The 21,317-nt window shown below is 37.3% G+C and overlaps 1 protein-coding gene across 5 annotated transcripts; it reads left to right on the top strand.

Moving 5' to 3' along the window:
- The first annotated feature begins 1,864 nt into the window (after positions 1 to 1,864).
- Positions 1,865 to 8,382, top strand: LOC116258625 (potassium transporter 8-like). Of its 5 annotated transcripts, none has more exons than XM_031635877.2 (11): positions 1,865 to 2,118; positions 2,207 to 2,322; positions 2,398 to 2,723; positions 3,369 to 3,603; positions 3,711 to 3,956; positions 4,048 to 4,101; positions 4,848 to 5,108; positions 5,190 to 5,242; positions 5,594 to 5,717; positions 5,803 to 6,057; positions 7,150 to 8,382. In XM_031635877.2, the coding sequence occupies exons 3-11, from the start codon at positions 2,685 to 2,687 to the stop codon at positions 8,199 to 8,201; spliced, it is 2,319 nt and encodes a 772-aa protein (XP_031491737.1). In that variant the 5' UTR covers positions 1,865 to 2,118; positions 2,207 to 2,322; positions 2,398 to 2,684; the 3' UTR covers positions 8,202 to 8,382. The 5 variants fall into 5 exon arrangements, with proteins under 5 accessions (XP_031491737.1, XP_031491740.1, XP_031491734.1 ...); XM_031635880.2 differs by having other exon boundaries at positions 1,865 to 2,322; positions 2,398 to 2,513; positions 2,596 to 2,723; XM_031635874.2 differs by having other exon boundaries at positions 2,207 to 2,723.
- Positions 8,383 to 21,317: the final 12,935 nt, after the last annotated feature.

Raw genomic sequence — 21,317 nt, 5'->3', positions numbered from 1 at the left:
AACACAAGGTCCAATATTTTGATTTAGGTGAAAATAAAAGAGATTTAAACTTAAGTATATGTTTACCAATCCACTAAATGTCGGGCTAAGTTTTTTAGCGGTAGTTAGGTCATGAGTTGACGGTCTGGGCTTTATTGCTAAAAAAATGGTACATTTAAAAGTCTGCTACCAACCCACTAGAGTCTTGCATGGAGGGATGGAGGAAGGGTAGATGCTTCGGCCTTCACTCGACAACGAGATTAGCCTCCTGTTCGCTTGAAACCGGCTGTAGTTTATCCATGTTTGAAAGTTGTCCATATTTGAAAGTTGAAACTGAGAAATTATAGTCTTTCTGAAGTGAACACAAGCCAAGTTGAGCCCGAGTTCAGCCAGCTCGAGCTCGGCTCGATTAATGAAACCTTGAGTTCGAGCTCAATAATAGCTCGACAGAAGCAGCTCGAGCTCGACTCAGCAGTTATGACTCGACAAACTTGTTAGAATATATGGACTATTACTTCAGCTTGATTAAGGCTCAACAAACTTGAATGAATTTTTGTAAAAACTTACATAATTAATTAACATCATTATACTGGTTTTTTAATTTAAAAAACGAGTCGAATATTTAAAAAATCGCTACACATCATTTTCAAGCCAAGTCGAGCTTAACAGTTCGAGTTCAGTAAAATCGAACTAAACTCGATCATTTGAGCGAGTCGACCCATGAACTCGAGCTCCAGTCGCTAAGCAAATGAGTTGACTCGAACTCGTTCACCAGCCGAGTTTTAACGAGTCGAACTCGAGAATTGTTTACCCCTACGCACATCATACTTTTTTTCGGCGGTAGAGTCTTCCTTTCTCAAATTTAATTTTAGGAACTCAGATTTTAGGAAGAATTTCAGAAAAAGGTCTCCTGTTTCTAATTTCTCTCTCTCTTTTGTTTTTTTCGGTGAGCTTAGACTTTTGCTGTTGCTAACAACTAATTATATGATGCAGCTGATTGGTAGGTACATCAAAGTCATAAGCGTCGGTTTCTAACTTGAATCGGGAACTAAACTATGTGACGTATTGGCCGATATGCATGGTCTCTATCGACTTATTTCTCTCACTTTTGAATAAGAAAAATATAAATACTTTTGATTATTATTGTATTGAAATAACTAAGAATTAGTGGTTGACATGTCAAGATACATATATTTCATATCTTTAACACCGAAGAAACCAATGTTATAGAATCAACTTGAATTTGAATGATTTGAGAGTCCACATGTCAACTTTGTTTATATTTTAAAATGTTTTAATTTTTTAATTATGTTTTATATTATTATATTTTTTTTAAAAATTGTTGGTCTATTTACAACTCGATTCATAAGCTGCCAACCCAATTCAGAAACCGATAGATTTTAAAACTGACTTTTACGAGCCAAGTTGAAACGCATAAAAAACTTTATGCTTTGCTTTTTGCAGCACTTTTTTTTTTTTGAGTTAAAAATTCTTTTGCTTTTAAAGAAAAAAAAAAGATCAATTTGCCTCGTGGTTGGCTGATCTTTTTAGATAAATCATTGGGCAAAGGGAGAAGCACCTAACCACTCTTTTTTAACCAGCACAGTTGCCAACGACATTGACCCGTTTACAAGAAAAGTGGGGAAAATGAAGCCTGCTTTTGAGAATTTAATTAAAAAATAGTCCTTTAAACGAAGTTTTTTTTTTTTTTTTTTAAAAGAGAAAAGAAGAAAGCCAACAAGGGTCGTTCAAGTCATTTCAATTATATGGAGCACAGCCAGCTTTAATAAAGTCAGATAAAGATTAGTTCACTTGTTCTCAATATTATACACCCACAGGAGGCAGATGCGTGTGTTTCTAATACGCTTCCGTTTCCCCCTTGCCTTGGTTGGTCGGCTTCTGTGGTAGAATTTTTACATATTGAAAGAAAGAAGGAAAGAAAATTATTCCTTGTCGTCCAAATCCAGAGTCACGTTTGGTGGAAGATTTGGGATTGACCAAAGTAATGAAATCCGAGCCGGCCAAAAGCACTGCTGTCTTCTTCTTCTTCCCCATCTTTTTCAATCTTTTTACTAAAAGTAAATGTTCTCTGGCACAAGCTCAGGACCGTTCTTCTATTCTAAATTCCTACGTCTCGTGGTAAATCTTGCTTTAATTAGATTCATTACTAGCTTTTTGATAAACCTTGCTGTTTCTACCTGTTCTTTTTATCACCTTGTCATCGTAGGAATAGTTGAACTACCAGTTGGACTTGGAAAGAATAAACGCCTCTCTCTCTCACACACATCGCCGTTTCTCATTCATTTAATCCCAGATAGTGGAGGTGCCTTCTGGGTGGTGCTGGTATTAAATTTCTGACCACCTAATTTATAACACCTTAGCACGGGAGAATTGACGGTGGCTGTTCTTGGTTTGTAGCTCGAGTAGGAGTCCGGATATTTTGGCAGACGACAGAGAAAACCGGAAAAGGCGAAGTTGGGAGCAGTCTATTGACTTCCGCTAGCGTGGTCTGCTTCTGTTCTTCATTTGGTGAGGTGGGTTGCAGAGTCTGAATATGCAGATGAGTGGATTCATGAGCTTGACGCGTGCTGTTGCCTTTCCGCTGACTGGTTGCAGTGGTTTCGGTTGCTCTGACTGAATGGTGCGGTATCGTTCTGAGGTTGCAGAGTGGAATGGGCTAGTTGGCGTTTTGGCTCCTCATTGCCATGGATGTTGAGGGTGGGATTTACAGGAACCCTGTTAAGGTGATCTCTCCCTCTCCTTCTCCCACTTGCCTGGTGAAAGCAAAGAATTTGTATGTTTGGTCTTCTGAAAGGCAGAAAGCAAAGATTTCTTGTTTGGTTATGGCTGCTTGTTAGAGATGCATTTCTGCAACATTTCTTTAATGCTTGAATTTGTCAGTTTTTCTCCCTTCGAGAGTTCTAAATTGAAAAAAAAATACTGTTTTCCCGAGTTGCAATCCTTTGCCTCTATCTTCACTTATTTCAAAACAATGTAAATTTTCTTTTATCATGTCATAGTTGGCGATGTAGTTTCGACTGTTTCCTCAAATACTTTGCTTTTGACATTGGCCTGAGCACGAAAAGAGAGAGGGAGCTTCTTTAATTTGGCAATTGAATTTACTGGTGAAAAGAAATGTTTTTTTTTTTCAATTAAAAAATCAACTGCAAGAAAAGAAAAAATATCTGTTCTTATATATGGATAGGAATAAGCTACTGGATTTATGAAGATCTTGAAGGGAGATCGGAGGAGTATGGTTTTCCTTGGTAGCAAGTTTTTAAGGAAAAATATTTATTTTTAGGGTGTTTTAACGGAGAAGGATATGGGATATGTTTTAACTTGTACTCGTGTTTGATGAATTGCGCTTCTATTGTTTTTTCTGTTGACAGAAAGAATCATGGAGGACTATTTTAACCCTGGCGTATCAGAGCTTGGGTGTGGTATATGGGGATTTGAGTACTTCACCCTTATATGTGTACAAGAGCACCTTCGCAGAGGATATTCATCATTCCGAGACTAATGAAGAGATTTTTGGAGTACTTTCTTTTGTTTTCTGGACGTTGACGCTGGTGCCTCTTCTCAAGTATGTTTTTATAGTGCTGAGAGCAGATGATAATGGAGAAGGTATTGGCCATTAACCAACAAGAAAAAGAGGAATATTTGGTCGTCGTATGTTGTTATATGCTACACTGCTAACATACTAGTACCATGCTGTTCTTGCCCTTATGCAGGTGGAACTTTTGCCTTGTACTCTCTTCTCTGCAGGCATGCCAAGGTTGGTTTCTTGCCAAACGGCCAGGTCGCTGATGAAGCACTCTCAACGTACAAGAAAGAAATGCCTTATGACTCTAAGATGGGATCAAGGGTAAGGCTTTTGCTTGAAAAGCATAAAGTCCTGCAGAGCATATTGCTTGTGTTGGCCCTGTTAGGTGCTTGCATGGTCATCGGTGATGGAGTCCTCACGCCGGCAATTTCAGGTACTGTTATATATATTTTTTTCTTTAGTCTGTTGTGTTGGACCTTTTCAGTTTTCTTTAAGAGTTGTGAAGAATCTGTTGTGTCTTGCAGTTTTTTCTGCAGTGTCAGGGTTGGAGCTCTCAATGTCGAGAAGACAACATGAATGTAAGCATGGCATATCTGCATCTTTAGTTGTGATTAATTGTTTGCGTCTTAGGTGTTTATGATGCTTGTGAAAGTTGTATTCTAATGGATGTTGACATTTACTTTGATGGAATGAAGGTTATCGTCGTTAATCCTGTGCCAAGGTGACATATACATCTGCATACCAACCATGCAGAGAAGCTAATATATGCAGATCCTGCTACCAGTGATCGCATTGTGTTCTCTAATTTCATTAAATATTAGAATTTTAAGATGGCAAGTCTTCCAGGAAGATTATTCTTGTTCTTCTGTTCTTTTTATCTGTCTCTATTTGGTGTGTGCTGAACTTTTTGTTCAGGCACTTCTATTGTTTGGTCAGTTTTTTTCTCTTCCTGTTGCAACATTCTCAATTTGGACAGAGATCACTGGTGTCATCAGTGAGGAAAGTTCTTCATCCTATTTCCTTGTTTACCATGTTTGCAGGCCTTATCATATCTAGATAGCCAATAGAAGATAAGTCCATCAGTAACTAAATTCGTTGCTGGAAAAAAGTGGGTTCTGCGTTTCATGCTTGCTATCAATTTTTTTGGTCTCATCGCTTACTAATTACTATCATATGCTGACAGATATTAAGTCTATTCTAACTGCAATATATACTACTGTTACCATATTCTGCTGCTCATCAATGCAATGATAACATAATATGGATGCTTGCTCCAGTTATTCATTTGTTTTTTGGTTCTTTCAATGTTTTGACCATTTTGCAGATGCAGTAGTCCCTATTGCATGCATCATACTGGTCGGACTGTTTGCTCTTCAACATTATGGTACACATCGGGTAGCATATCTGTTTGCACCAATTGTTGTAACTTGGCTTCTTTGCATCAGCCTCATTGGTGTTTACAATATCTTTCGCTGGAACCCTCATGTATATCAAGCACTTTCCCCATACCATATGTACAAGTTCTTGAGGAAGACACAAAGGGGAGGATGGATGTCTTTGGGAGGGATTCTCTTGTGTATCACAGGTAGAAGGCTTTCAATCAAAAGGGCGATTCTTCATCTTGAAATTCTTTTTATCTCAGCAATTTATGCTTGTCATTTTGTAGGTTCCGAGGCTATGTTTGCAGACCTTGGACACTTTTCACAGTTATCGATTAAGGTATAACTAAAACTAATTCACTCTCGCTGAAGCCTATAAACTATATTTTACAATAAATAACGCTTATGGATTTGGCACTTTCCAAATTTGTGTCAACATTCAATGTCCGTCAGTGATTATTTGGTGTTTATGTTGTCAAAACTTGCCGTTTCTTACATGGGTTGCTCATTTTAGGTGTCTGGGATATTGCATGTCATGCTAGTTTAAAGCCAATATATGCATACACAGCTACAATCGCCCATGTTCTATATTATTGCTTTTTCTGGTGCATCAGAGGATATGTTGTTCTTGATAGTTTTCATTAGGATAACTGGAAGTTAAAGTTGAACTGATAAGGTTAATTGTTCACAGCTTGCATTCACATTCGTGGTCTACCCATCTTTGATCCTTGCATATATGGGACAAGCTGCTTATCTGTCGAAGCATCACGTCATTCAAACTGGGTATCATATCGGATTTTATGTATCTGTGCCAGGTATGGGGATCAATTTATGAGGGATCTTTAGCTTATATATATGTATGTTCATTAATCTTTTATTGCAATGATTAAATCCTTTTAGAGGTTTTGAGGTGGCCTGTACTCGGAATAGCAATACTTGCAGCAGTAGTGGGGAGTCAATCTATTATTACAGGAACATTTTCCATTATTCGACAGTGCTCTGCTCTGGGTTGCTTCCCAAGAGTGAGAATTGTTCATACATCAGATAAGATTAATGGGCAGATTTATATCCCAGAGATTAATTGGATCCTAATGCTGCTCTGCCTTGCTGTCACTGTTGGCTTCAGAGACACTAAGCGAATGGGAAATGCCTCAGGTAACATATTATGTGTTACAGTATCCTGTTTACTCTTCAGCTGAATCAGCAGCTTTCTTCTAGGTTTTCAAATGTTTTTCCTTACTGATTGACAAGCTGTTTGGCCTCTATTCACATTAGCAAGTCTTTGGAACATAAAGCCTATACAAGTGGAGGCTGACCTCGAGAATGAAGAAAATTGTAAAACAGAAAATATAAGGGAAACAATAAGTTGCCTACCTCAAATATCTTGGAGAACTGAAAATTGAAAGCATTTTTTATGTGCCTAGTTTTCCAGCTTCAGTTTTCTTGAATATGCCCTTTAATCTAGAAGCTAACAATTGAAACTATGAAGCTTCATTAGCAGTGACCTTCATGCTTTAAGGAAAAGTAAGCATGCTTATGAAACATCACGTTTAGACAATTGGTACCTAACAACTCGTTGCCACATTTCAGTTTTCTTGAATCATGAAGAAAGTTGCCATGTTTGTCGGGCAGAATTTTCACACCATCTCATGGTTTCTGTTTCTGCCTTTATGTTTCTACGTCCTTGCTATAATTTTGCAAGTGAGGCCCAAGTATTTGAGTCTGTCTGTTGGCTAAGCATATCTTAAGGTAAGGTCCCTTTGACATACTGAATTGGCACTTCACCTCACTCTTGCACACCAACGTGGGTTTACCCTTCTGCTTATTTAAGAGTACGTAAATATACAAGGCGGTTGAAAGGAGAGCGTTGATTAATTAGTTAATGCTTTGTACATGTGATTAAATTGTTGAATCTCTTGATGGATTAAAAGAATCTCTTGACCGTAAACATAGTTTAACAAGGAGCCTGTTGAATAAGAGAAGAAAATAATCAAAAGTTCATAATGAACTGCATGCACCGATTATGAATTGTTTGATCAACTTGATTGATAGTTGACAAAGTGGAACCTGTAAAGTGATTTTTAAAAGAAGTGGATGATAACTACTCTTTTCATTTTGAACATGTGAGTTTACATGTACACATTGTGAACTATCAATTGATGCGCGCACAAACACACACATATATACCCAGCATCTTTTATGGTCAATGCATTGCTTCTTATAGACGATTATTTGTTTTTAATGCAGGTTTGGCAGTCATAACTGTGATGCTTGTCACAACCTGTCTTATGTCTCTTGTAATTGTTCTCTGCTGGCACAAGAATGTCCTCTTTGCAATTTGCTTCATCTTCTTCTTTGGAACCATTGAAGCACTTTATTTCTCTGCATCTCTCATCAAGTTCTTAGAGGGTGCTTGGGTCCCTATAGTTCTCTCTTTTGCATTTATGCTGGTCATGTACATATGGCACTATGGTACAATCAAGAAGTATGAGTTTGACCTTCAGAATAAAGTCTCCATGAAGTGGTTGCTTAGCCTTGGACCAGGTCTTGGTATTGTCCGAGTGCCTGGCATTGGGCTCATACATGCAGAAGTCGCCACTGGAATTCCCGCAATGTTCTCACATTTTGTCACCAATCTCCCAGCATTCCACCAGGTCCTAGTGTTTGTGTGCATAAAATCTGTTCCTGTACCATATGTTCGACCTGAAGAGAGGTTCCTTGTTGGTCGAATTGGGCCAAAAGAGTTCAGGCTGTATAGATGCATAGTTCGATATGGATATTTGGATATCCACAAAGATGATCTAGAGTTTGAGAAGGAGTTGACATACAGCATCGCAGAATTCATCCGTTCAGGACAGCAAAGTTCATTATCAATGGATGAATATGAGAAGGATGAAAAGCTCACTGTTATAGGAACACCTACAGCTGACTCTTTTCATTGTGTGGAAGAAAATGCAGCAGATGTGCCAGGGACATCAGGTTCATGTAATGAGTTGAGCGTAAACAGCTCACCAGTGGTTACAAGGAGAAAACAGGTAAGATTCTTGCTGCCAGAAAGTCCAGAAATGGATGCAGCTGCCAGGGAAGAACTGCAGGAATTGATGGAGGCAAGAGAAGCAGGCATGGCATTCATTCTGGGCCATTCATATGTCCGGGCAAAGAGCGGATCAAGTTTCTTAAAGCGGATAGCAATAGATGTTGGGTATGACTTCCTAAGAAGAAATTGCAGGGGTCCAGCTTCTGCGCTCAATATCCCTCATACATCAACACTGGAAGTGGGGATGATTTACTATGTCTGACTCAGGGAATGTATATGGTTTTTCGTAGTTGTTTGCTACAAAAATGCTTCAGTTTTACACGGCTGTGCATAGCTTTTTGTACTGCTCTGAGATAAAGTTGTACAAATTCTTACTTCAAGACGATAGAGCCACCAAAATTTTCTTTTGTATATGGTAGAAAACTCAACACTAAACTTTGGTAGCTTGACCTCTCATTGCAAATGCTTTCTTGTGGAACATTAGGTATGCATATCAATCAAAACTAAGGCCGACAAATTCAAAATGGGTCATTAATTGGGGTGGTCAGATTACTGATAGTAGGCACTTCATACCGCCACCTGGTGAACTTGATGCCTTGGACCCTGGGGCGGGAGGAAGGAGGGAGAGGCTTTTACACTGACGGTGAACTTGATATCCTAGACCCCGGGACCGGGGCAAAAGTGGGGAGGGACTTTGACCACTTTGAGGTTCCTCCATTATCTTGCTACATTTTGAATCTCCTAAAGTGTGGATGAGATCATAATTGGTAATCTATCTTCAAGTAGGTATCCTCCATTGATATGGGGGCTTCATAATGGCTGCTGAGGGATCCTACCATAAATCACACAATCAATTTGATGGAATTATGGGCAAAGTGAAAATTTTTTATGAGTATTGGAGCCTTCCATGTAGGGTTCTCGAAGTTCTGTACTTCTAGGTTCTGCATGGTTGGTTACACATTGAACAAACCCATCTTTGCTGTTTCATTTTGAGTTGCAATAAGCGTCAACAGGATCTTACCTAAATGATTCAGGTTGCAATATTTTGGGCTTGGACCTTGATGCAAGGTTTAAATCCTACTGGGATCTCTCTCGTTGGTGTGAAAAGTAAACAAATAGAACGAATAAAAGCAAACAGGGATTAGAAAGGAAAGGTGGAGAAAACACTAGACATGCATAATTTGAGCTAAAGGACTTAAAATCTGTAGGAGAAATACAACATACTAACTCAAATACAAAAAAAACACAGCAGATACAGAGAATATCAGCACAATAGATATGACATCCGATAAAATTGGAACAATTCAGAGGATAAGCACAGCAGATATTAATGGTCTCAAGGATAAAGATGAGAACTCATCTATCTTTTGAATATGAGAAAATTGTAACTGATAACCTTCTGACTCTGAATCTTGTGAGCAAAACCCAACAGCAAGGGTTTTTGTATCGGCTACAGAGTCATACAAGCTTAGTCCTTTGGATTCATCAATTAATTATAATGATAGAAAGCCACCTCTCAGTGTTTCTTAGGTCATCCCATGTCCAAACGGTGCCATGTATTCAGTCATCAAAAGTCATTAGCACGAGTATCGAGTTTTTTTCCAGGTCCCAACTGCAAATGCGATACATATGAGGCATTCCTTGGTCTCTTCCATTTTCATGAGGTCTGCCACTAAAGCGTGGAGCCTGATCCTTCTGGTTTCCTTATCACGAGACAAAAGCAAAGGAATTGTGCGTTCTTGTTTCTTTATATATGACAGGATAGAGCATTCATATTGCTGGAGCTGGTAAACAAGTTGAAAAACCTATCTGGATCATGTTCAAGGTTGCCGCCTTTTTCATCTGTAACAAATCAAGCCAACTTGAACCCGTGCTACGAAGTTGAACAGCGTCATTTCTGACAGAATTAAACAGAGAAAGTTGCTTCTTATAGCTTTTTTGAAATTGATCTGCATTGTGGACCCCTTCAAGGCCTGCAGATTGAATGAAGCACAACCACCATGTCCTGTCCACTTGACCTTGATTTTTAGAGTCACTAGAATCTGCTGCGGCATCCTGCCATGCTTGTCTGGTCTGGCAGAAATAATGTGAAGAGTGGTTGCTTAGATACAGTCCACTTTTATGCTCTGTTCGAGCCACTACTTTGATGATGATTGTCAAGGTAGCTAGGCCCTTCATGAAAGGGCAGCCTTTTCTAGCCTTTTCACTGAGTGCTGCAGCATGATAGACGAAAAGATGTCCCCATGCAGTTGCAGAAGCTGGTCAATACGGTGGTGGTGTTTGCCAACTTCCCCTCCACTTCATGGAGAGAAAACATGGTGGATAAAAGCAATTGTACGCTATAGTGGAACTTCCATCTTATCAGCTCAAATGTTTATGTATGGTCCAACCGGATTGGCAAACTGATTTTAGTTGCTTTCGACAGAGAAGACATCACTATCTTTTCTGTGTTTTTCCTTTTATTTTTTTGTTAGTGAAACGCTTCTCAAAACGTTGTACGAAGTGTTTTTCCACTTTGGGATCCCGTACAAGCCTTATCTGTAGGACTTGTGTACTAAATAATTTTTTTGGCAGAGGCCAACTCCGTTTTTTCAAAAGTTTTACGGGGTGGAACTAAAATTTTTAAAAGTTTAATGGATAAATCTAAATTTTAAGAACTTAAGGGTGGGCCATGGCCCCTACCCGGCCCTCCTTGCCTCTGCCCCTTTCAAGATGTTCGAATCTCATGGTTGCCGTCATGTTTAAGTGTATTATTCATTTTTTAGGTTACAAACAATGACAAGCGTGAAACTAAGTTAAAAAATGTATCCTAAGTCTCCGTAAGTTTCGAAGCAAGTTAGAACCTTGAAAGTATAAGAGTAGGACTTTAAGGATTTTACGCCCACGCTACTCGAACAATGTACCTGCCGCGTACCATGTAGGTTGCATGTTGGAGACTGCAATGACTGAAATGCCCTTCATTTCACGTAGAGGACACCTTCCCTTGCAAAGATAAAAAATAGGAAGAGAAAGTTTTTGTTCTTACCAAATGCCCAAAATGCTCTTTTTACATACACATTGTATATGTCGCGAGAGAACTCAGATTTGGATCTCAATCAGTTAATATCAAATTAGTGTGGTTATTTTGCCGTTCGAAAGTTTATACATCTATTTCAAAGACATGTTTGATTTTCCACGTCCTGATTCCTCAACTGTGGCGTGTTCTTGTGACGGTTTAATGCAAAAGGACTGTGATCGCACCACATAAAACGAAAAATATCCATTCTTATCAACTATGCAATTGGTATCTGGGGAGTCAAGCTTGACAAAAAGTGAAAATGCACTAAACTTTAGACAGCAAAGCTTTACTGGATCCCCACCATATAACAAGAGGACCACCTGATGTGATATATCACTTATTTCTCCAAGATTTGGAAAGCAATGGACACTTAAAATATGGAGGGCCACCTATCATAGCAAATGAGAGTTCTCATATTGTTTATCACCAGGAGCACCACCTTGGTTGAAAACATCTCATTTATCATCAAAGACCATTTCTAAAGGGATTATCTACTCTCCCATCAACTGAAAAAAGCAGTTTGTAATTGCTTCTGACAATAAAACTTGTTTAAACTGGATAAGCAGAAAAAATTTCTGCCACTCATAAAACATTGCAGAGACAAGTTAGTAATATGCAATGATCTTTTGTTGGTTTTAGCTCCAATTCAGAATTATATGATTTTACAGATGAAGAAACAAACCTGTCAATTAGAACTTATCAGGGGAGCTACAGATGGCTTAGAGGATATCTTTTGCAGGAGAGAATTGCTTAGGTGTACAGGTTTTGTTTGTCTATACTGTTTCTTATCTGTCAGTACAGTTCTCTCATGTTACTGTTCTCTAGTAGCAGCAGGGCTCCGCCCCATTATTCTCCATTGAGAAAGCACTTCCCCATGATTTGATGTGATCCAGAATGCTGATCATGTCAGCCGGCGTGTAAAGGCGTGGTTGGTCCAGCGTCTGTCTCATGGATCGAGGAAGATCACATCAAATGCTATGCTATACTATCATTGTCCTTATGTTTATCCATTTTGAAATCAAATTAATGACACACAGTAATATAGTACATGTGGATATTGTTCAAACAATGAGCAGTAATGATGAACCCAATATAAGATCATAGTCAATAAAAAAAAAACATGTTCAAAACATGAAAAATAAGTCAGTAAACCAGCAAAAGATGTATTTTTTTTGGAAAAGACATGTTTTTTCACATTTTTTTTCATTTTAAGTGTTTTTTCACATTTTTTAACTGTCAAATGCTTGTTTCGCTTTTATAATTTTATTTACTGTTTATTTACTTATTTTTTTTACGTTGTCTCATTTGTTTTATTTTTCCTAATTTTTAAGATTTTTTAATTTTTTAAATTTATTTTATTTTATCCTTTTTTTTTTCAAACTCGTCCTATTATATTTGAAGAAAACCTAGTTGTTTAAAACATGAAAGTGATATTTGTAACTATGGTTAAGATACTAGAACAACCGGTTGAAGTATATGCCTTCATTCCTTATATTAGCAAAGAACAAACTGTAAGATGCATCTAAAATAATACATGCAAAACAAATTACAAAAGAATACTGCTCCTAACTATAGTGGAACAAAGCATATGAAACATGTCCTGAAATGGTCCACATTTTAAAAAATTAAAATGTTAAAAAATGTGAGTTTGGTACCCACAAAACTTTTTAAAAATAAATATTGCTTCTTGAAAAAATTTCAAAAATTATATTGAGTGTATTGCATGACAGTTCGGTCGTCCCAACACCAAAATTTTGGCTCTGCCCCTGATTGCAATAATGGTTGTTGTTAGTAGATAAGATGGCGTCAGCTGTATAGACATTTACTATATATATATATATATATATATATATATATATATATATATATATATATATATATTGAACTTATCCAGGCTCGACCTTGGAAGCTTTTATTAAGCATTTCAGCAAGTGCATTGAGCACCTATGCTTCAAATCCCCAAGATGTGAACATACATGCATATCTAATACAATCAATACATGATCAAATTGCTTAAATACTTTTTTTTATAAATGGTTATAAATTTTGAATGACAAAATTGGAAGGAGAGCCAACTGGACTTACACCAAGAGAATGTGGTTAATTTATTCATTTACTTTTTGATTAATGAAGTCGTAAAGTTCCGCTCAACCACCAACTCAAAAAAATTATAGAGAGAGAGAGAGAGAGAGAGGGCATATTCAACATTTCATAACCAACCATAGACTGGAGCAATCCCCAAGATGGTTGGCGCAATGGTGAGGACAGGGGTTGGTAAGAGGCCGGTTATTGTTCTAAATATCCATAGTCATCAGCCCTTTGTACCACAAGGGGGTCACTGACTTGCAAGCTGAAACATGACAGGAGCGGCACCAGTTGGCTGCAAAGCATATGAGGACAAGACAAACACTCCACGATGCCGGAGAGGATGAAATTGAGAAGCAAGTGCATGTGGCCCAATGAGAGGCCCACCCAAAAACCAAGAGAGGGGCCAGAGACACCAAACGAATGGGGCGCCATCTAGAGGAATAGAGGAAACCCCACCAATGCTTAGTTTATAAGCCTTTCAAAACATATGCTCAAAACCCTTTTTTATCTTTTCTATTTGCAACGTGTGCTCTGGTGTATAAAATTTCGTGTGCCAATATTTTTAATGATTAAAATACCCTTAGTTCATACTGCTTTTTGTTGGTGAAGTTATTGTTTCACACTTAAAAAAAAAACTTTTTTTCAAGACAAAATTGAAAATAAAAAGATTTTGGAGAACTTTTTTAATAAATTACCAAAATACCCTTCCCTCCTTTACTCGTGTGACACACTTAACTTTCTTCTATGACAAGCAGCCCATGCGAGTGTACTACGCAAATGGTTTATTCATTTATCTTTTTTCTTTTTCCATCACTGAAAAGTTTGACAGAAAAAGAAAAAGAAAACCATCGGTTTTTAGAAAAATTGCGTTGAAAACTAAGTGCTTATAGCGGCCATACATAGACTTTTAGTTGTCCATCATTGTCAGGATATTCCTGTTAGGGCTCACTTTCTTGCCATAACTTCAAAAAATGAGCCCTTTGTTTCTCGATACAGGCCTTACTTTGATTTATTGCTGCTGAAAAGGACTTGAAGGTAATGATGCGGTGGCAAAACACGTAGCTATTTAGACTTCCTAATGCTGTCCTTAATTTCAAGTTGATTTTCCATTTTTCACAATAAAGTGCTTTTGACTATCACTATCAAATATGAAAAACTTTTAATTGAAGGCGATAGTGAGTGTTGTCGTTCGTTAATACTTGTTAGTAAATGTTGGGTTCATGAAAAAAATTACAAATATATATATATATATATACACACACATACACATACATCAATGACGAAGCCAGAAATTTTTTTGCTATGGAGCACTCATGTAGAAATTCTCATTTTTGAATACAACATATATAAATAAATAAATAAATGTAAGACATTTATGTAAAAATTAATAAAAATTTCATTGCTGGCGCACACACACACAATATATATATATATATATATATATATATATATATATATATATATATATATATATATATATATATATATATAGAGAGAGAGAGAGAGAGAGAGAGAGAGAGAAGTAAGGCTTGTATTTGGATATGAGCATTATAGATTTTCACCAAATATATATGTTGCGGACTACCATTAGAGCTTATTGCTAATCATGCAAGCTCTCAACCTCATACTACCATTAGAGTTGTTTTCCAATCATACAATCACTAAATTATTAGCAATAATTTAGTAAGCAAATTAGTGAGTGTCCAATGAATCTGTCCCAAATATTAGAGAAAATTCATGGTCTATGAATCCGTTTCAATAATTGGTGCAGATTTATTGAGCACTGGCTCAATGTTCTTGCTACCACCAAATAAACCTATAAAGTCCACAAGGGAAATGGTCTGGAAGGTTTTATGCCCTAAGCAAGCGACAAAGCCTCTCAGCCCTGGTGATTTCCCGGGCGATCCGGCAAGGAGGGTGGGAAGGGAAGGATGCCATGTGCTTCCTTGAAATCCAAATTGCAACCGGCCAAGAACTGTTTTCGTTTAGATAATGGTGCGGCTAGGAATGCAAACCGATCCCGATCCAGCTTTGAGTTCATGGAACTTGTTGTAAAGAAATATAGACCAGATCACTAGTCATATTTGGATTCAGTATGTTGCTTCCTAGCTGAACCGCAATCAAAGTCAGATATCCAATCAAGACTCGACAAAGTAGGGATGTCAACTGATCCAATTCAAATCGGATATACTCTTAACAGTATCTGCTTTTTTGAATACTCGGATTCGAATTCAGATTCAAATATGAACAAAAGAAAGTCATATCTGAATATAAAATCCGATTTTTACATTCATATCCGAATTTTGAACCGAATTTGACCAATTTTCAAAATGTAAGAGCATTAGATGTACGGTATTTGTTTAAAAATGAATCTGATTTGAATTTGTATTGGAATTTGATTAGATATTTATACATATCCGAATCTGAATCTGATCGGATGCCATTTCTGAAATCCAAATCAGATTTGAATTCCGATTCAAATATGAACAAAAGAAAGTCATATCTGAATCTGAATATGAAATCCGATTTCACAATTCAAAACCGATTTTTACATTCATACCCGAATTTGAATCCGCTAATGTAGAAAATGTAGTCGGGGGTATTATGGTATATTCACAAAAGAAGCAGTCATACTCCAAGAAATTCAAAGTTAAAATCATGTCATTGTAATTCTATTAAAAGTAGGCGTGTTTTTGTACAATTTTTTTTATATATATAGTAAAGCCTTGGGATGCCTACCATGGTACTATTTAAGCCAATTTTTTTGTGGCTCTTTTGCTATAGCATGGGATATGCTTGGGTCTAAACTTTTGGGGTGAGCAGGGGAGACCCAAACTCAAACTCTCACTCAACCCTTTGCCCTTTTATGGCGGAAGATCAGCTTTCAATGGGACTTCAACACTTACAGATTGGTGATCCGCCGTTTACAGCATAAAAGTCTGACACTCTTAACACTCGAAATAGAAACTGCCTGCCTACTACCCCTCACCCCAAGCCATTGCGTCAACTCCCTTGAAGACCACTTGAATTTACATTACATGTAGAAGGTTTGTTAGAGGACTGGGAATGACGAAAATACCCTTGATGGTGAAATGGTGAAGATCTCCCTTGTAAGGGCGAAAAATAGAATCCGAAGAAATGCTCCTTTGTAAAAAAACAAAAATGCACTTCTGATTAAAGGTGGAACGAACAGCCTTGTTGGCACTTGCTTGGGTGAAAGTTCTTGAAGTTCAAAAGGTTTTACATACAGGCACAATTGTGCCTCTTATAAGGTGTTTGGCAATTAGAATATTGCCTATGTGTTTTTTGAATTTGTGTCAAAGATTGGAATATATTCATAGAACATTTATGCAGTGTTCCGTTTGCCAAACGCCCTTTGGGCACTTGAAACACAATGTGAGTGTTTTATAAATCTATCATAAATATTGAGTTAAATTCATGAAAGGTTTTCCATATTTACCTTATTTTAAGAATATTTTGTTATTTTGACACATGGGCAGTGGGCACTGAGATTGGAGCTGCAAATCTACTATGTTTCCTACCATAAATGCACTTTCTTTGCTTGGTGAAAAAAAATGTAAATTGGTATCTTTATTTTAAAAAAATGCATGAAATTTCATGCATTCATCTCCAAATTTTCAGAGGTTGTTTTATTACCTTCGATTTTAGATCTGGTGGTGTGATTTAGTATGTAATGCACAGTAAATCCATATTTCTTATATCTAAAATGAGGAGGCTGGGTCTGATTTGACTCCTAAGATCAAATTGAAGATGTTAGGTTTATAGATCTATCCTATACTCCTTGCATCCTTCAAACAAAGGATTTCAAATCCTTGTTCAAAATCAACCACGAGAAATCTTAGAGCGGAAGACACCCTCAAATCTTGGATCACCTTTTTGCTTCAATGTGAATGCAATCGAATGCCTCCTTAAAGATTTCTTGTCAATGTCATAATTGTCCAAGAGAAAAACAAACGTGATTTTCCTTTGGCTTTGATGTTTGCAGACTGAAAACCGTGAGAATAAAGCAACATCATGAAAAAAGAAAAGACAACAGTAGAAAAAGAATTTAAAACGTGTTTGGTGCGGAAAAAAATTTCTCAGAAGATGCCAATTCGGATGGTTATTTGATCCGTCCGTCTTCTTCCCTTGTGAGCTGCCCATCGACAAGTTGTCTTGTGTTAAGGGACATGAGACTGGCCGGTAAGAACCAGAAACTCTTGGTGTTATCGCACTCACTTGGACTTCTGATTGCACTAATCTTGTTGGACAAATCGAAGATATGAACCTACCACCTATCTTTTTTTCGGAAAAATTTCTGTTTCAAGAACAATAGCGGACCTACATATAGACTGGTGTGAGCAATTGCTAACAACATCTGAGTATTTAATTTTTTATGTATACAAGTGCCCGTTTAGATATGAAAATCTGCAAACGAGTGCTCCTTGAAAAAAAAAACTGATTCTAACATGGCTGAAGGCAATTTTTTCGCACAAAATATAAAAGATGGTGTCATGCTTTTTGATGTTTTTGATATAGAAATAGCTTATGCTATGAAGTCTCATACAAGTATATATGGGGATATGAATGGATTGGACTAGGATTAGATATTCAACTCAATTATGTTAAATAAGTTGGAATTCGGTGTTTCTTGAGGGTCGTTTAGCAAATGAAACACTTTGTGAGTGTTCCATGAATATACCCCAGAGATTGGGGTAGATTCATGGACACTAGTTGTATTGTTCCATGAATCTATCCCAATTTTTTGGGTAGATTCATGAAACGTTCACAAAGTGTTCCAACTGCCGAATGACCCTTGAATGTCTTCATTTTTTAGAGCACATTCATAAAACAGTGTGTTCTAAAGAACAAAACATTTCGTTATCAAACACCTCTAAGTGATCATTTGGTGACAACGATACATTGTTACTATTTCATCAATCTACCCAAAAATGGGGCAAATTCATGAAAAACTTGTTAATAAGAAATGAATTAATATAATCTAATCCCTTTCCAAGAAACTCAAGTTGGCATGGTTCAGAAAATCTGACCAATATTTTTTATGATGTGAGGATTAATTATCTCAAGCCTGGCATAAATTCGGGTGAGCAGGAGGTTTATAACCTACTGCCTAAAAAGAGGTCCGAAGACGACAACACCCCCCCTACCCCCCACCTTCCCCTCCCTCCCTCCCTTCTTGTCCTATCTTTGAGGTCCTGGGCTACTTCGGCATTAGTGAAGGCAATGGTGTACCCTTGAGCTTTGGATACGGCCATGTCCCATCACTTAAGATGCATAAGCATAACGCCCAAGAGAATCAAACTAGGAACTTGCCTTAAACAAGCTCCTAACCCAACCAGCTATGCTATGCCCTTGAAGTTCAAGCCTGCCATAATTAAATCCTTATGTTATCAAATATACATTCAAATTGCACAATCTTTGTAACTTATTTATATTTACAGTCAAATCCTGTTTGGATCAAGCTCAACTGCTCAAGACACTAACCCAGATCTAAGAATCAGTGGCTAAGTTTTTGGCCTTCTATGTGAACCTTAGGAGAATTGAGGGCCACCGATCTGATCCAACATATTTGGTAGAACAAGGAATTTTCTACACTGACAAAGAAGATAGTGGGAATTCCCTTGCTTAAGCTATGAACCATAGAAGGTTCCAAGATCCAAAACCTAACCCTAAATATTGACTTAAAGACTATGTGACAAAATTCAGATAAAGAGTAATAATCAATCAAATATATCTGATCTACGATCATATGAAATAATAGTGCATAAGATGTATAATAGAGATACTTTAGAAAATGGTAATTTGGGCACTTCACTCACCTCTTCTCATTTCCTTTTTCTTTTTCTTTTTTTTTTTTCTTCCAAAACCAATTCTAAAATACTGGGAAAGATGATAGCATCTAATACCCAAGTTAGATGTTTCTTGCCTTCAACAAACCCACAGTTTCAGCTTAATTATGAACCGTTAGGAGCATAAATACCATGTTTCAAACTCAAACACAGTTTTATCATGCTCTTATAAGAACAACAGCAATAACAACATTACATTGAACAAGAAACAACAGCAACAACGATGATGATGATAATAAAATATATTTAATTTCTTATTGCTTGGACAGTCTACTAGGGCTTTATTATATTGAACATATAATATAATGAGATACCTTGTAAACATGGCCAAGTTGACAAATTTCACGACCTCTAAACCAACCAATATCTACTGTTGTGTATATGTGTGTATATATATATATATATTAGTGGCAGAGCCAAGGGGCTGGTAGGAGCTTTGGCTCTCCCTTAAAAAATCTTTTTAAAAAATTTTACATGTAAATTCATTTATCCTTTATAAAAGTTTTGAAACTATAATTCGGCTCCCTCTTGAAAATTACTGGCTCGCTTCGTCATATATATATATATATACACACACAACATAATTTGGTAACAGTTTGTTTAAATAGAAAAAGGGATCTTGGACGTTCAAGTGCAAGAGGTTCAAACGTCATATGCTAGTGGCCTTAACATTCAACTAATAATTAGGGCATGCTTGATTCTTGGAACATTCTTCAATCCTTCACTCCCAGTGAAGAATGTGCCCAATTTTCACCAGGCTGTCAAACGCAGGTGAAGTTATCCAAGTTAGCTAAGTTCTTGTAGCTGGTTGCTGAAGGCTTTTGGTTGCAGAAACAAATCGCCCTTGAGATGTTAACGCTGGACAAAATAACCCTGGATAAATTCTCCTGCCCATCAATCTTGCTCTTAGTTAGATCACTTTTTCTATTAATTAAATTATGATGGTCGAAGGCTGAATTAACTTCTGACCTTTTCTAAGCATACAAATAAATAATGAAATACCAACTTCACGGTATCTGCCAAAACACCGTTATTTTTTATAATATCTTTAGTTTCATGTGATGGCTTACCTCTTTGGATGTTATCCCCATAACTGTTTAGTGTCTAAACTCGTATTACGTTAACAGATGATGCATGTTTTAAAGTTTCCAAAGATTAAATGATATAAAAACAGGCCCATATTACAAAGAAACTTTAGAACAAAAGTTATTTTATTCCGAACAATGTTTCTGACAAACAACCAGGTATAAACATATTTAAAATATCGAGGAAAGTCTAAATATTATTAACTAGACCCCACCCACATAAAGTCCTGCCCTAATTACATATTGTCAAAAAAATCCCCATTGTATATGATCTTATAGCCCGATCAATCTCTTCTTATTGATGAAGGACCGATATCCGCACCGTCCGACAAAATAGCAATACGTGATCAAAAGCTTACCCCCTATTTCCCCGTCTCCAGGATCCAGGGCTGCAGCGTGACCTATGTGGGGTACGATACACCATTCAACTTGAGTAACGTATCTCACTTTTTATGGTTCAGAAAAGTAATACCCACGAGAATTACCAGGCGACGTGCCTTTTGCCTGACCTGCCGGAACAACTATGCCTTGAGACAAATGGCGCTACGTGATCGAATGACTTTTTTTTACAAAGATAAAGTTAGATTTTGATTGAAGAGGGGTAAAATAGTACTTTTACAGAGGTATCCAGCCATGATGGTCGTGTAGTGGAAGGATCTACTTGCACTTATTATGGTGTGTAGAAAGGAATAAACCATGGATGCTTTTGCTTATGCCATCAGCCAAAGCATGTCGGTACAAATAGACAAACCACTGCAGCTACCAACATTGTTAAGATATCAAGCGAGTGAGACTATCAAAGAAGCGACCAAGATAGAGATGATCCATGAAATAAGATAAGGTTGGTGTCTCTTCAAGTTTATCAGTTCATGCAATATACAGATCGCCTTTGCAAGTTCAATTATGTATAGATCAACTAGGCTAGAATTGAACTCAACCATGGAGATATCAACTAGGCCCTGAGGGTAGGGGTGAAAACGAGCTGAGTCGAGGCCAAGTTCAGTTAGCTCGAGCTCAGCTCGACTAATGAAACCTTGAGCTCGACTCAGCTTGAGAATAGCTGGATGGAAGCTGCTCTAGCTTGAGCTCCACTCGGCAGTTACGTGTTGAGCTCGAGCTCGACTCTGTTAACGCTCGACAAACTCGTTTAAATATGATTGATATTCATTGCTACGTGTTGAGCTTGAGCTCGACTCGATTAAGGCTCAACGAACACGTTTGAATAGAATTGATATTCATTGTTACATGTTGAGCTCGAGCTCGACTCGATTAAGGCT

This window comes from Nymphaea colorata, chromosome 8, assembly GCF_008831285.2.
Source record: "Nymphaea colorata isolate Beijing-Zhang1983 chromosome 8, ASM883128v2, whole genome shotgun sequence".
NCBI classification, from domain to species: Eukaryota; Viridiplantae; Streptophyta; class Magnoliopsida; order Nymphaeales; family Nymphaeaceae; genus Nymphaea; species Nymphaea colorata.
This window is presented reverse-complemented; position numbering and strand designations above follow the sequence as displayed.

Bases quoted from the DNA above. Each gene is read 5' to 3' on its own strand.
- LOC116258625 (XM_031635877.2), top strand. From the start codon at position 2,685: ATGGATGTTGAGGGTGGGATTTACAGGAACCCTGTTAAG. The intron at 3,957-4,047 runs GTACTGTTATAT...TGTGTCTTGCAG, and splicing joins CCTCACGCCGGCAATTTCAG to TTTTTTCTGCAGTGTCAGGG. The intron at 4,102-4,847 runs GTAAGCATGGCA...ACCATTTTGCAG, and splicing joins GTCGAGAAGACAACATGAAT to ATGCAGTAGTCCCTATTGCA.